The 14,396-nt window shown below is 42.9% G+C and overlaps 4 protein-coding genes across 5 annotated transcripts; 3 read left to right on the plus strand and 1 right to left on the minus strand.

The window, feature by feature from the left end:
* Positions 1-852: 852 nt before the first annotated feature.
* On the plus strand, positions 853-4,342 carry LOC100842938 (ubiquitin-conjugating enzyme E2 2). The gene is made up of 6 exons (XM_003564456.4): positions 853-1,046; positions 1,323-1,460; positions 1,547-1,572; positions 2,288-2,377; positions 2,720-2,808; positions 3,892-4,342. Exons 2-6 carry the CDS (start codon positions 1,336-1,338, stop codon positions 4,018-4,020), a joined length of 459 nt encoding a protein of 152 aa, XP_003564504.1. The 5' UTR covers positions 853-1,046; positions 1,323-1,335; the 3' UTR covers positions 4,021-4,342.
* Positions 4,343-4,482: 140 nt separating this feature from the next.
* LOC100831225 lies at positions 4,483-5,420 on the plus strand. The gene is made up of 2 exons (XM_003565393.4): positions 4,483-4,897; positions 5,007-5,420. The coding sequence occupies exons 1-2, from the start codon at positions 4,559-4,561 to the stop codon at positions 5,211-5,213; spliced, it is 546 nt and encodes a 181-aa protein (XP_003565441.1). The 5' UTR covers positions 4,483-4,558; the 3' UTR covers positions 5,214-5,420.
* An 8-nt stretch (positions 5,421-5,428) lies between these two features.
* LOC100825492 (phosducin-like protein 3) lies at positions 5,429-7,810 on the minus strand. Its single transcript, XM_003564483.4, has 4 exons — positions 7,481-7,810; positions 7,127-7,270; positions 6,423-6,631; positions 5,429-5,842 (listed from the first exon to the last, which is right to left on the minus strand). Exons 1-4 carry the CDS (start codon positions 7,720-7,722, stop codon positions 5,682-5,684), a joined length of 756 nt encoding a protein of 251 aa, XP_003564531.1. The 5' UTR covers positions 7,723-7,810; the 3' UTR covers positions 5,429-5,681.
* A 114-nt stretch (positions 7,811-7,924) lies between these two features.
* On the plus strand, positions 7,925-13,933 carry LOC100822727 (FACT complex subunit SSRP1-A). Of its 2 annotated transcripts, none has more exons than XM_003564475.4 (16): positions 7,925-8,131; positions 8,866-9,048; positions 9,925-10,030; positions 10,111-10,247; positions 10,377-10,460; positions 10,535-10,626; positions 10,748-10,856; positions 10,944-11,030; positions 11,161-11,253; positions 11,929-12,126; positions 12,274-12,425; positions 12,513-12,663; positions 12,764-12,862; positions 12,950-13,117; positions 13,296-13,374; positions 13,539-13,933. In XM_003564475.4, the coding sequence occupies exons 1-16, from the start codon at positions 8,078-8,080 to the stop codon at positions 13,658-13,660; spliced, it is 1,914 nt and encodes a 637-aa protein (XP_003564523.1). In that variant the 5' UTR covers positions 7,925-8,077; the 3' UTR covers positions 13,661-13,933. The 2 variants fall into 2 exon arrangements, with proteins under 2 accessions (XP_003564523.1, XP_024314752.1); XM_024458984.1 differs by lacking the exon at positions 7,925-8,131 and adding an exon at positions 8,174-8,689.
* Positions 13,934-14,396: the final 463 nt, after the last annotated feature.

A 14,396-nucleotide genomic window follows, 5' to 3' on the forward strand; every position in this document is an offset into this window, starting at 1 on the left:
CTATCAATGCGTTCTTTATTTACATTTTTATTAACCTATATCAATTCAGAACACGACATCATCAAATATTATGTCTTATTTTTTTTAGGAAAACATTTCTTCGTTTATACATCATCTTGTCACATATGGTGCTTTTAGGTTTTGTTGTTTTAAAGGTAGAACAAAAACACGCTTAAAATATTCTTCCATGAGTTTTAGTTGATTTTAAGCATCTATCTATGCATTCCGTTTGTTTTAACACGATCATGTAGCACTGCATGTGGGCATCATCTAGGTTGATTAATGTGTGGTTGCCTTGGTGATTACTGACAAATACCTACAAAACAACACAAGAGGGAGTGCTCAGAAAAGACCCTAACTGGTGCCAAAACCTGACGGCGAAGGAGGAGAATCTATCTGGTGAAACGACACTTGTGTCTTGTTCTCACCCGTCCACGTCCAATGACGCCCACCCAACTGCCACCACGTATCGTCTCGGCGTCCCGCTCTCACCCGATTGCCACCAACATCGGCCTCGTAGCCGTCCCAACCATCTCCCGACACCCCTCTCTTCCTTGGAGATGGGGGCAGGGCAGGATGGCATTCGATTCTTCTCTATCAGAGACTCCATCCTGTGCTAACCTTCGAAACCCTAACTTCTAGCCATGCCTTTGTCATCACCTTTCTTTTGACACCATCAGCATTTCCATCTCAAATCCGATCTTTCCGCCTAGTCCATGTCTCCACTCTGTCATGATAATATGAACCGAATCTACAAAAATTCAGCAACTGAACAATAACGTTAGGAATACGATCCCTTTCGGAATAATATCTGGAACACTTGCTTCTTCTGCGAATCCAATCAGTGGTGGTGTCGTGCGTCGCTGACTTTCCTCTCCGACTCTCCTATCCAAACCCTTTCCCCTCTTTACATACCAGCCTCCCTCCTTCCTTCCTCGAGCCTTCCATTGCCCAGGCCGACCTAAAGCCGCCCATTCCGCCGTCCCCCATGCTCTAGAGGCACGAGTGCGCGGAAGCCCACGCCTCCACCGGCGGCCGCCCCTCAGGTGAGGACCCCCGTCCCAGATCGCTCGATCCCTAGCTTCGCCCCCCCGGCTCGGTTGGTTTTTCCCCCCTTTGGTTGTGATTTTCGATGCGACGGTTGCTCTCTTGTCAAATTCATCGACTATACTCATCGTTGCGCGGGGGCATGAGCGTATGCCTCAAAGGAAGGAGGATTTGAGCCGAGCACGCGACCCAATTCCCTGCCCGTAATTTTGTGCTATGACGTATGTATTGGTTCATAGCTTTTTGTGTGCTCACGTCACGTGTGGTTTGTGCAGGGACCCTCTGAGGATGACTACCCCTTCGAGGAAGAGGTTGATGAGGGACTTCAAGCGGTTGATGCAGGACCCTCCTGCTGGCATAAGCGGCGCCCCGCAGGATAATAACATAATGCATTGGAATGCTGTGATTTTTGGGTATGGTGCTAGACTTAATGCCGGCACATATCCTTCTATTACTTGGGTGATCTTGTGCTCATGCCTTTCCTTCTGTTGGTTTGCAGGCCTGACGATAGCCCGTGGGATGGAGGTTAGTTGATTTCAGTGTATTTGAGAGCTATGTCAATAATGTTTTAAACTTTAGTTAGTATCCTTTTATTTTGTTTTTTCTTGAACTGATGCAGTTTATGGTTTGTACTGGAGCTTCAGGTGCCATATGTAAACAATTAAGTTAATGTACATATGTGTTGGTGAAGCCAGATTAATATCGAAGACACTAATATGATCAAATAATATTGAACACCATAATCTACTTGTAACAGTACAGACTTGTAGGTGTCCGGAACAAACATAAAATGAAAAAAGGGCATCAGATCGACTTGTTCCCTCACTGTTGAATGTCTTATACTAGCAAACACTGAGTAAATCACAAATCAGAGTTAACATGGACAGGGATTAGCCCTCAGTTCATGTGCAAGTATGCAAGCCTGCTGATACCAGTGATATAAAACTGTGATGAGTAAAACAATATTACCCACTTTGGAGCTAGCATCATTTTTTAGAATGGGTTAACCGTTAACATCATTATAATGTTGATCAATGTTCTATAGGAAAACACTAAATATGAAACAGATTCTATGTCAGCTTCGATGCAGCAAGTAGTAATTGGCATCACATATTCACATGTACAACTCTTATATGGCTTTTAGTTCGCTTATGGCATAGTGTCCTTGTCTCTTAGCTCTCTGTGCCATAGCTTGGTTTGTCTCTTTACTGCTGTGTTAAATTATGTCTGGTTTTTGCAGGTACGTTTAAGTTGACTCTCCAGTTTAACGAAGAATATCCTAATAAGCCACCAACTGTTCGGTTTATTTCTCGGATGTTTCATCCCAACAGTAAGTTGTTTCACCCCAACTTTAGACAACCGAGTGTGCGCGAAATAGTTAGATTGGATCAACCTAACACATGTTAGTGATTCTATTTAACTTTTCACCCTGGGTGTCTTTTGGTCGAGAGGTTCCAGAATTAAGAAATGTCCTGTGTATCCTGTTACCTGATAGATGTACACTTCTCGGTTGTGCTGTGAATGTTCGATAGATGTACCTGGCTTACATCAAGCAAGCATGCTGCAGACTTTGCAGCCTATTTTGAGGGCATGCGTTCCTTATATAAATCTGGACCAAGGAAGCTTTGGCCACTTATATTTTTCATCCTGACATTTTTCTTATGCTGTACAGTTTATGCTGATGGAAGCATATGCTTAGATATCCTACAGAATCAGTGGAGCCCGATATATGATGTAGCTGCTATACTTACGTCCATCCAGGTAAAAAAGAATTCTTTTTTCTTACCAGCCCAGATTATTTACATTTCAACATTTTGTAATGCCAGCTTTTTATTTTGTTACTAGGTGTATATTTTAAAATTCATAACATTCTTTCAAATTTGGAATCCCTTAAAGTTCTGATTTTGGACAATTTTTTGGTAGCAATGGTAGATATATTTTGAATGGAATAACTATGCGTACAGATTTTCAAGTACAATAGTGTTACGATGATTCAATTCTTTGGCCTCTGTTTTAGCCCTACTAGAAGCAAAAATCCACCCTTGATTTTTTGCACCTGCCACAGTCATACGTCTAGCACTGCTCTATGTTGAACCACTTACTCGATACATCAAGATGGTAATTACTAATTGCTTGCTGTGGTTGAATGAAAGTTTTAAATACCATTTTACTAGCAAGTCATGAGCAGCAGGCAACCAAAATAACAATTGTTTGAGCATACAGGGATTGTACCGTGTATTGCCAGTTTAGAACTTCACAGGGCAAGACTTCCAATTGCTTGAAAGTCTACCCTATGGTCTCTTCTAGAAATAACTCGGCATATGCTATTCACCACTGTACTGAAGGTCTCAAGAACTTTGGATGTGTTTTGCTTGAGCCCAAGACAACCTTGAAATAGCCAATATTTGCCAGCCATTTTGGTCAAGGTTTTGCTTGCCCATGAATTGGCCAATGTTGACAAAAAAAATAAACTAGAGCAGGCAACAGGGCATTGGCATGCAAAAGTGTTTCAACCATCAAAACAATTGTCATGGCCAAAAAAATTGATTCCATGATTTTGGTCACGATACAAACATATACCATTTCCCTTGGTTCCCTCTAAATCCTGTAACAGGTGTACTCACTGAAATTATTACTGAATTCAGTCTTGGGAAAGAAACGATTGGTCGTAGCAAATGCTTCTCTCTAGCGGTCTATCCTACGCAAAATATGGAAATATATGAGATGTAACAACATGCAATCCAACCGTGTTCCATTTCTAATCAAGAACTGCATGTCTCTATTGGAGGCAAGGATATTGGTTGTGTTTGCATTCGGCTAACCAGTTGTGTGTTCCATTTGCAGTCTCTGCTGTGTGACCCAAACCCGAATTCGCCTGCTAACTCAGAAGCTGCCCGCATGTTCAGCGAGAACAAGCGAGACTACAACCGCAAAGTTCGGGAGGTTGTCGAGCAGAGCTGGACGGCAGACTAGTGCACTGAGCTCACCTTGGCTGCGCCCACACGTGGTTTCCGCACCCAAATGCTTTGTAACTAAAATGGCTGAATCCTGCAGTTATTGTGGCTCTCTCCACCGCACATCTCCGCCTGAAACAGCAACTTGCTATGTTGCTTAATGGAGATTTCTTTGTCTTGCCTCATATAAACCCTATGCTTTTACTGGTTGGTCTGGACTGGAACACAAACATATTGTAACATCTTGTGCAAGTTGTATTGCTGTATGGCGTCGCATTGACTCTGAATCAGGGGCGCAAGTATCTTCGGTCGTATTAGCTGTTTGAACTACTCATTCTCAATTCAGTTCATCTGTCACCGTGCAACTTCAATAAGAAGTCCTTTTATAACGAACCTTCACTTTGACAAAACTGTGTAAAAATACTGATACAAACTTGCTTGGAAAAAAAAGGAGGTTCTGCATCTACAAACATTGCACTCTTCGTCTTCACTCTTCACTACGTAGCGACGCCAAGTCCCAACCAGTCGTCTAGCTCCGAAGTCTGAGCGAGTTGCCAATGGCTGAACCTGACGAAGTGGCCGTAGAGCCCGCGGAGGAGTCGCCGACGACGCCGCTGTTGCTAGAGTCAGCAGCGGCGAGCCCGTCCGTGGAGGTGCGGCTGTACCGGCAGGGCTCGGGCCCGGCCGCGGTCTTCCGGTCGGGCCTGGTCGGCCCCCGCCGCGACCGGCTCGACGTGCGCGGCATCCAGGCCGACCACGGCCTCCGGGCGCTCTTCGCCTTCAACCCCTCGGCCTCCCGCCGCGGGCTCCGGATCCGGCCCGACCCTAACCGCGGCGGCCTCTCCGCCCTGCCCTTCCGCGACGGCGCCGCCATCGCCCTCGACGGCGAGCCCAAGGTAGAAGAAACGAAACGAAAGCTTTTCTCCTTTCCTTTCCTTTCACCCCTCTCGTTGGAGGATTTTAACTTATTATACGGCTTGGCCTTTCGATCTCCTTCTGGCGCAGGCGTCGTGGGCGTGGACGAAGCCGGCGGCCATGGTCGCCGCCGCCGTGCTGGCGCCTGCGGCGATGGCGGCGGTGGCTCTGTACGGGGTGCCGGAGCCGCTGCGGTCGTCGAGGCTGGCCAACGCGGCCTTCGCGCCGTGGATCCTCGCCAGCGTGGTCATCGTCGTCGTTCGCCTCAGGACGCGACCAAGGGCTCGGGCTCCATGAACGGAGACGAGCTCCGCTGTAACCGCTCTTCTTTGTATCAACACAAGTTCATTGGCAAGACTTTCTTCTGTCGTTTATGATTTATCTAGAGAAATTCTGTGTCATGGAGGCAGAGTTCCAGAATGTGATTTGCCGTGAGCAGAACTGGTTATGTCCATGAAATTGTTCTCTGGATAACAGCAACTGATCGGTGGAATTATCTCTCAATACTTTGCTATGGGTTGACGATTATTTCCATTCAGGTATTGGAGTTACATAATCATCTCTCAGCCACAACACTAGGATACAATTACCACGGCGCGGATCATAGCAGGCTACCAAAACAAAACTTATACAGAACGATCGTAAAAGCAGCTTTCAGATTTTCACACACAGACAACCGAATAAGATCAGTATACTGCAACAAACATCGTCCTCGGAACCAAACAAGATCACTGAACCAGGGAAAAACTAGCAGGGAGAGTAAGTTTAGTCGCTGTCATCTTCGTCTTCACGTGCTTCATGCTGGGCCACAACCTTCTCTATGAACTTCCTGCGAACGCCTTCTATGACATTGTTGCGCGATGAATCGCTGCCACCCTGTCCATCATTCAGTACTGGATCCGACTGGCAAAGCGCCAATGCGACCGCTGAAATAAACAGAATAGAAGTTCAGAATAATGTGATGGAATCTCATGTGTAAAACTGAATGATTCTGGGATTGATCGTTTGTTGAAGGAAGCCTCGGATCAGTTTGCTGTCAGTTAAATGAGCACGAAAAATTCATGTCACTTCTCTTTTGCAGAAGAAGCTCCATTTTATGGTAACAGCGATGCAAAACTGCGAACTAGCATGCCACTGTTAGGCACACTCATCTAAAAATTTCTCTCTATTTTTGTGGCATAATATGAAGGAATGCATCAGGACTCGATATCTAGCACTGTTATGACTGTCATAATGACCATGTTTTCCTTGTAGTACATATATCTCATCATACTGTCCAAGATTATTGCCACTTCAAGGTATCTACTATCGTATGATAAAGAAAAATGTAAATTTTAGGTGTCTCAAATTTAGTACAAATTTAGTACAAATTTAGTACAAAATTGTACTAAGTTTGAGACACTTATTATGGATCGGAGGAAGTATTTTTTTTGTCCAAGCAATAAACTATGAAATTAAAGTAACTAGAACTAAGATACTGGAAACTGATTTTGTTGTATAACTTACATTCAGGTGTGCATTTCTTTCCACCGAACTTCTGCAGCCCGACATAAGTCCCTTTGACAGCACTGTTGTTATACACCAGTATTGTAGGAACATTCCTATCAGGGTAGTTGGGGATGCAGTCCGTGGAAATGATTTTAACAAACTTGGTTTCTGCGTATTTTGTCGCCAATTCCTCCAGGCAAGTCTGAAGCAATCCACATTCTGGTATCCTGCCATCAGATCCATATAAGTCTCAGACAATGAACAGCTCAACGATGACAACTTAAAAGAACCCAATGCGTCAAATCAGGTAGGATTTCTCTCTGTAGTACTTTATGTATTGTAAACACCTTTTGGAAACAGTTAAACAGCATGAAAACAGAAGAACTGCAAATATCTCCTAGAAGCTCCACTAAGTAGAAAGCCAAATATGTGATAAAGGGCTAATGAGTTACAATCCTACAGCTTCCAGTCGAAACTGGTACAATCGAAAAACGAGTCATAGTTCATATCAGTTCTTAGGCAAGAACTTAAAGAGGATGAACAAAGTTCCATGAGCTGATATTCAGTTTAGCTGATTACTGATTCTAAAGAAAACTTAAGCTGATTACTAAATACAGAATAGTTGGAATATGAATAGAGTTCATGTGCTCACATTCAGTTTAACTGATTTTATTGCATAACTATTGACACCAATATTATCAATAGAAATAATTTTGCCTTACCCATCCTTATAGAGGAAGACAACAACCCAGACATCCGGTGGAGCCTGAGACACCTCACGCACGAAATCGGAGCCGGTGATCGGCACTATCGTGCCAAACCTCGCGGTTTTTGCTGCCTCCCTGAGCTCCGCAAGCCTCATCCTCCTGTGAGCACACACAACGTCAAATTACTATGGAAATCACACGAATTACCCCCATTTTACCATGCAAATCGGATCAAATAGAACACGAAAAGTACTATAGCATCCCAAGACGCAACTATTAACTGTCGGGAAAAAATTTAGGCAGCATCATGGATCACCAAACATGACCAGAGACCAGATCGAGGCCGAGGAAGGGGGGAGGGAGGGGTACCTGTACTGCTCGAGGAAGCGGTCATCTTCCAGGTCGTCCTCGAGCTCCTCAAGCTCGTCGGGTTCGCGCGCGTCGAGCCATTCCTTGGACTTGGGCTGCTCATCGGCGTCGACCTTGGGGGCGAAGGCCGGCGGCTTGAAGGGCTCCGGCTTCGCGGGCAGGTTCCCGAGGCGGCGCTGGATGTCGTCCCACTGCGTGCTCGCTCCCTCCACGTCCTTGTACACGAAGTGGTAGTCCGCCATGGCCGCGCACGCGAGAGATCAGGGAAAGAGAAGGGGGAGAGGGGCGAAAGAAGAAGAGAAGAGAAGGAGCTCGGCTGACGGGTGGGCCCCAACTGCCAGTGGAAACTATCTATTCTCAGCTCATATCACCTGTCAGAAGTCGGGTCCGCGCTTCCCTGTCATCTAGGGCCCGCTGGTCAGCCAGACATAGGCAAGGCTTCAGTCTATATTAGGAGGGCTGCCGCTGCGCCGCGGCCGCGCCCTCCGATCGCCAAGCAGAAGCGAAACCGCTGGCGTTCGTCTCGCCGAGAAGAAGCGGAAGCGGAGAAGCTCGAGGTGAAGGCACGTCCTGGCCGGGTAGCGGGCGGCGGCGGATATGTCGGACGGCCACCTCTTCAACAACATTCTACTCGGAGGCCGCGGCGGCACGGTGGGCTCGCCGTCTTCCTCGCTTGCCCTTCCCCGATTTCTAGGGATGTCGCCTCCTCTGATTCTCCCAATGTCGCCATTGTAGTGCTGCTATACCCGATTTTTGGTTGAGTGGTTTTTTTTGGCGAAATTTTATACCTCTGTTGTGGGGTTTTCCCAAACCATAAATATTTCTGTTGTGGGGGTGGGTGTTTGCGGTTAGGGTTCTTCGAGTTCGAGGGGCGACAGCTTCAGCGAAATGGGACTTTTACGGCAACTGGAAAGGATGCAGGCTTCTCTGGAGATACCTGCATAAGCATGTTAACGATTAGGAGTAGCCCAGGAACAGGGGACCTTGTTGTTGTGAAGTCATTACTCGAATTAGATTAGATACAAGGGCTTATAATCTGCAAATGTTTTGGCATGCGGTTATAGTTACTCAAAATTAGTAGATATGATCGTGCGTATTTTTTTCCCCATTGTTCAGATTTTAGAAGAGATGTTTGCCGTGGCTGCAAATAGTTTCTCAACTGCTGTGCGGTTATCTGAATTGCCTATGCTTTCCCTAACCCTTGATCCGGTAAAAATCTCGCATCTGTCATCACTAATGAACGCATGATTTTGATCGTCCTCTCACACCATGCCATCCTTTGTTGTACTTAATTAATGACTTTGAGACTGCAAGTTAAGACATGATATATTGTATGTGTGTGGTGAGAATCTTGTCATAGGTTTCATGATTCTTACTCCTTGCAGAATCCTGGTCAGTTTAAAGTGCATCCTGGAGGGCTTTCATGGAAGAAACAAGGAGGAAACGTGATCCACATTGATAAAGTTGATGTAACTTCTGTGACATGGATGAAAATCCCCAGATGTTATCAGCTTAAAATCAGGACCACAGATGGCCTGGTTTACATGTTTAGTGGTTTTCGCGAACAGGTTGTTATTTCCTTATCACTCTTTTCCTTTTAATGTAATTGAGTACTGATATTGTATATCTGACAGAAAACAGGAGAGATATTTGCCTTAGAAGTTACAACCATCTGTGCACAATATTTTTTTTTAAAAATTCTTGATTGTGATGCTTGCTAGTTTGCAGAATCTATCTACAAGACTAAAAAGTAACAGTATCAATTCTGTTTGTAGAACTATCAACGCTATCTAGATTGTCCCATATTAATTTGCTGTGCTGTAGCCATGTTTTTGTAAATATTTTTGTTTTGCCAAGCCAGTTATATTTAACCTGAGTAATTTATGTTTTGCTATTTGATATGTTTTCTTGTATGAACTCGTCATGTATGACTTATCAAACCTGCGGCTGAGGCATTCTACCTTTATCTTTTATGTCTATTTCAATCATGGTGAATTGGTAAACTGATTGATTCTGTGTCATATGTTTTACGTGGGTTATTTAAGTCGTGCAGTATTTATTATATTTTGTTGGAAGACCATACTTTGTATATGTATGTGAACCTTATGGAAATATTGAAGGAAGATTACACATAGTGCTTCTGTAATCGATACAGCATGCTGTATTTATCATACTATCAGCACGAAAAGTCTGGATGCCCTATTGTTGTATCTCACTCAAGATGGGATCCTTTGAATTTTCAAACACTCTTGCTATAGAGTGGGATCAGGTCATTGTTATTCACCAGTGGAGACTAAAACCATCAGATTGTAAAATCGACAAGCATGATTTGTTTTTCAAAATATTGCTAGTTAGTTCTATGAGTATTAACTTGTTAGCGGTAGTGAGTGGTGAGGTTAATGTATTCTACAAATGCAATATTCACCATGAACTTTCTTTCATAGGATACAAGCAACCTGACCAACTTCATGCAAAAGAATATGGGCATCTTACCAGATGAAAAACAGCTCTCTGTTACCGGTCATAACTGGGGAGGGATTGATATAGATGGTAAGCTGCATAGCTTTTTTATTTCTGTAAATACTATTACTTAGTTTTGAATTCTATTTTTAAGTTTTATTTCATTGTAGGAAGCACGCTCACCTTTATGGTTGGTTCAAAGCAAGCATTTGAAGTTTCTCTACCAGATGTCGCACAAACCCAGATGCAAGGCAAAACAGATGTTCTCTTGGAGTTTCATGTTGATGATACTACTGGGGCTAATGAGGTTTTATAGCTCATCTATTCATGTTTTCTATGTTTCCATCCCAGACTATTTAATGTTATAGTGCTACGTTAGCACTTGTTGTGCATATGTTGAGTATTGAGCTCAGTTTAGAATCTCCTGTCATTGTAGAAAGATTCGCTCATGGAGTTGAGTTTTCATGTACCTATGTCAAATACTCAATTTGTTGGAGACGAGAACCGCTCGTCAGCCCAGGTAACACGCCAACACGAAGCAGATTGACATTGTAAATACTAGCGACATCTTCTCATTTTTCTTTTCCTTTGTAGATTCTGTGGGAAACAATACTGGGAGAAGTTGATGCTGGTTCTTCTGAAGCGGCAGTTTCCACCTTTGAAGGGATAGCTATTCTTACACCCAGGTGGGAAATATGACCATCGACTCCTCCCCCCCCCCCCCCCCCCCCACACCTTTGTAGATTCTGTGGGAAACACACAGAGTCCGTACACGCACAAATTAACAACAGATCTTTGCCAATGCAGAGGACGATACAATGTTGAGCTTCATCTTTCATATCTGCGACTCCAAGCACAAGCTAATGATTTTAAAATCCAATACACCAGCATTGTTCGCCTCTTTATTTTGCCAAAGGTTATGTTCTTTTTGTATTTTACTGTGATTTTGTGTTGGTTCATGCTAGATATGAAAATAATTGTATTCCATGGTTGTGCTCTGCAGTCAAACAATCCTCATACAATGGTGGTTGTCACTCTTGATCCGCCAATCCGTAAAGGCCAAACGCTGTACCCTCACATTGTTATTCAGGTTATGTGCTGCAAAATTTGATCATAATGTTTAGATGTTATTTTATGTTTGGTTTGGCTACTTTGTCGCAGTGTTTGTTTTGCTGGACAGTTTTGTGTTGTCTGACAGTTTTCCCTTGTTCTCTTGACAGTTTGAGACAGAGACAGTAGTTGAAATAAATGTGAAATTAAGCACAGAGCTTCTGGCTGAAAAATACAAAGATAGGTTGGAGGAATCTTATCAGGTGAAAGTTTTGTTACTTTGAAATGATACTATTTTGCTTACATTTGATTCGATAATAGTGGAATCAGAAATCTTGTGAAATCATAAAATATATACTCCGTGTTAATTTGCCACGACAAGTTTGTTAGTATTAAAAAGTCCTCCGAGAACTTTATGTATGCTTGAGATAGAAAGAACTCCTTCAAATCACCTGACTTCATTAGAAAACTGAATCTTCCCTGTGCTTTGTTAATAATCGCATTTATGAAACGTGAATTGGATTTGAACCTGAGACAAGTTAAGGCCAAGCAGGAAATTTCCTTCATTTCCAATGAATGCCTTTTTCAAAACTACTCATTTATATAAGAAATAACACCACATTATTTTGGGTGGATCATGCTCATTTCTTTCTAATTGTGCCTCCACAAGGGATAAATTTGGTTTCCTTTATGGAACACAGCACAATATGATTATATGAGGCATCAAAGAAAGGCTTATTACCACATAATTTCATTACTCTCAAGTCTCAGCATGTCCACTGTACATCAGGTTCTGTTATAAGTCAGTGTTTTCTTGTTTGAACTTGCAGTTCTTAGTTCTTACTTATCTTATTCTTTTCTGTTAACAGTTCTTTTGGTCTGCTAGCACCTGTCGTGATAAATCTATTCACTTACATGAGTGTTCAATTTATCCATAGGGTCTAATACATGAGGTATTCATCAAAGTTCTGCGTGGTCTATCTGCTGCTAAAGTCACAAGGCCGGGTTCTTTCAGAAGTTCCCAAGATGGATATGCAGTTCAATCATCACTGAAAGCTGAAGATGGACTGTTGTACCCACTTGAAAAGGGTTTCTTCTTTCTTCCGAAGCCCCCTACGCTCATTCTAGATGAAGAGGTATTACTTTTTTCTTATGCTAGAAATTGCTTACATCTTTTTTTTACTGGGAATTGATTACAACCTTTTATGCATTGCTACAACGAAATGATTCATTGCCGAACCATGGAAATTGTTAACCATGCCCGTTGACTACATTTAATGTAGATTGAGTTTGTTGAATTCCAACGCCTTGGTGCTCGGGGTGCCGGTATGTCATCTCACAATTTTGACCTCCTGGTAAAGTTAAAAAATGATCAAGAGCATCTCTTCAGAAATATTCGAAGGAGTGAATGCCAGAACCTCTCGAACTTTATCAAGTATGTTCCTTTCTATTGGCTTCAACATCCTTTTTCCTATATACATCGTACTCAAAGGTATCTTCCTTTTTCCTTGAAAATTTTAAGTGGGAAGCACTTGAAAATGATGAACCTTGGAGATGGTCAAGGTACAAGTGGTGGGGTTACAGATGTTATACATGACTCCGGTGATGATACTGTTGATCCACATCTAGAGCGAATAAAAAATCAGGCCGGGGATGAGGAAAGTGATGAAGAGGTAGATCGCCTTTTATTGGCTTGTTGTTGCTTGATGTTGACTTGTTAATATTGTTACTAAGTCCCTCCATATACTTGTGTTCATTATCACTTCATGATAGGATGAAGATTTTGTTCTGGATAAAGATGATGGCGGATCTCCTACTGATGATTCTGGTGGAGATGAATCAGATGCTAGTGAAAGTGGGGATGAAAAGGAGGTAATTTTTATTTGCTGATGTGGCAAGCCTGAATTGTGAAACCACTATTATCATTATCTCTTACTCTTTGTCTTCTTCCTTTTCTAGAAATCATCCGGAAAGAAAGCCAGCAGTTCAAAGCCACCTGCGAAGAGGAAGCCTAAGGGTGGGGAAGGCGAAGATTCAGAGAAAAGGAAACGGAAGAGCAAGAAAGATCCTAATGCCCCTAAAAGAGCAATGACACCATTCTTGTGTTTCTCAATTTCTGAGCGAGCAGTAAGTTACTCTGACAAAACGAATGAGTATTATGTACATGAAGAGTTGAATTGACATCTATTGATTTTTCTCGCCGATGTGGGGCTCTTTTCGGTTAAATTCATTCTAAATGCATAAAATTTAGATTGCTAGAGCTTACATCTTGAACTAAAGCCTACGTGATGTTTTCTTGGCGCAGGCTGTGAAGGGTAGCAATCCCGATTTACATTCAAACGAGATCACAAAGAAGCTCGGACTGATGTGGCAGAAGATGTCAAGTAATATTCCCGATCACTCTCCATCGCATTACACATGCCCTAAACCATCTTTCTCCCATCCCTGTCACCTATTTGTTGCATCCACATTTTCCACAATATATAAATACAGTAATACAACCCGTGTGCTCACTATTTCCCTTCTCCATCTTGTCAACGAGCTGCAGCCCAAGAGAAACAACCTTACATCCAGCAGTCCCTGGTCGACAAGAAACGCTACGAGGAGGAGTCCGCGGCCTACCTTGGCGCCAATCTGGCGGACGAGGACCCCATATCCGCCGACGACTAGACTCAAGACACACGACCGATGAATTTGTTGCTTTCTGGTGCGGTTTGGGCTCTGAAATCGTGCGTTCCAATCCCAGCTCGCGCTGGATCAGTCGTGTTGCTGTGTACAGTATAGTATGGGCTGCCAGTCCTCCCGAAAGAATTCGAGTTGTCGGCGGATAATTGCATGCAGGCATTTTAGCAGCTGGAGCTGATTATCGTTTTCGAAGTTGGTTATTGAAAATTAGATCAAAGGAAGGAAATGAGTATTATGTAGTCAGCTTCAATTTATATATCTGCCCCGCGCGCATATATAGAAAGCAAAAATATTTACGTGATCAAATGGACGCGCATAATGCTGGTCTATCTAGTAAAAACAAAATATGATTTAAAATGGTTAGAAATCCTTAAGAATTTTCCCTATATTGGTCATTTGATTCGTATGATTGAATCCTATAGTAATATTTTAAAGGATTCATTTGTACTATATTTCATCCGAATTTTTCCATCCACCGCAACCTCTTGGTGAAAATTCTTTAATGCCATCAAACAAATTTTGGAGCAAACAAAATCCTATAGTTCAAGTAGAAATGTCATTGTAATCCTTCATTTATTTTTCTATTCTCATATTTTTCCATCCCATGAATCAAAGAGGCCGTAGAGGCGATTTTCATAGGATACTTTCTCTAGTAAAATAGCTTTCCTTCGTCCTCGGATGCTTGACGTGAGTTTGGTTGAAATATCCTCGTGAGGCCGTG

Source organism: Brachypodium distachyon, chromosome 2 (genome assembly GCF_000005505.3).
Source record: "Brachypodium distachyon strain Bd21 chromosome 2, Brachypodium_distachyon_v3.0, whole genome shotgun sequence".
Taxonomy (NCBI): domain Eukaryota; kingdom Viridiplantae; phylum Streptophyta; class Magnoliopsida; order Poales; family Poaceae; genus Brachypodium; species Brachypodium distachyon.

What these genes read in the sequence shown, in the direction of transcription:
- LOC100842938 (XM_003564456.4), top strand. Translation starts at nt 1,336, where the DNA reads ATGACTACCCCTTCGAGGAAGAGGTTGATGAGGGACTTCAAGCGGTTG. An exon ending in CGATAGCCCGTGGGATGGAG is followed by an intron (nt 1,573 to 2,287) that starts GTTAGTTGATTT and finishes TGGTTTTTGCAG; the next exon opens with GTACGTTTAAGTTGACTCTC. An exon ending in CTATACTTACGTCCATCCAG is followed by an intron (nt 2,809 to 3,891) that starts GTAAAAAAGAAT and finishes TTCCATTTGCAG; the next exon opens with TCTCTGCTGTGTGACCCAAA.
- LOC100831225 (XM_003565393.4), top strand. Translation starts at nt 4,559, where the DNA reads ATGGCTGAACCTGACGAAGTGGCCGTAGAGCCCGCGGAGGAGTCGCCG. An exon ending in CCCTCGACGGCGAGCCCAAG is followed by an intron (nt 4,898 to 5,006) that starts GTAGAAGAAACG and finishes CTTCTGGCGCAG; the next exon opens with GCGTCGTGGGCGTGGACGAA.
- LOC100825492 (XM_003564483.4), bottom strand. Translation starts at nt 7,722, where the DNA reads ATGGCGGACTACCACTTCGTGTACAAGGACGTGGAGGGAGCGAGCACG. An exon ending in GTCTTCCTCTATAAGGATGG is followed by an intron (nt 6,632 to 7,126) that starts GTAAGGCAAAAT and finishes ATCTGATGGCAG; the next exon opens with GATACCAGAATGTGGATTGC. An exon ending in AAAGAAATGCACACCTGAAT is followed by an intron (nt 5,843 to 6,422) that starts GTAAGTTATACA and finishes TGTTTATTTCAG; the next exon opens with CGGTCGCATTGGCGCTTTGC.
- LOC100822727 (XM_024458984.1), top strand. Translation starts at nt 8,564, where the DNA reads ATGATCGTGCGTATTTTTTTCCCCATTGTTCAGATTTTAGAAGAGATG. An exon ending in ATACTACTGGGGCTAATGAG is followed by an intron (nt 10,248 to 10,376) that starts GTTTTATAGCTC and finishes CTGTCATTGTAG; the next exon opens with AAAGATTCGCTCATGGAGTT. An exon ending in GCCTCTTTATTTTGCCAAAG is followed by an intron (nt 10,857 to 10,943) that starts GTTATGTTCTTT and finishes TGTGCTCTGCAG; the next exon opens with TCAAACAATCCTCATACAAT.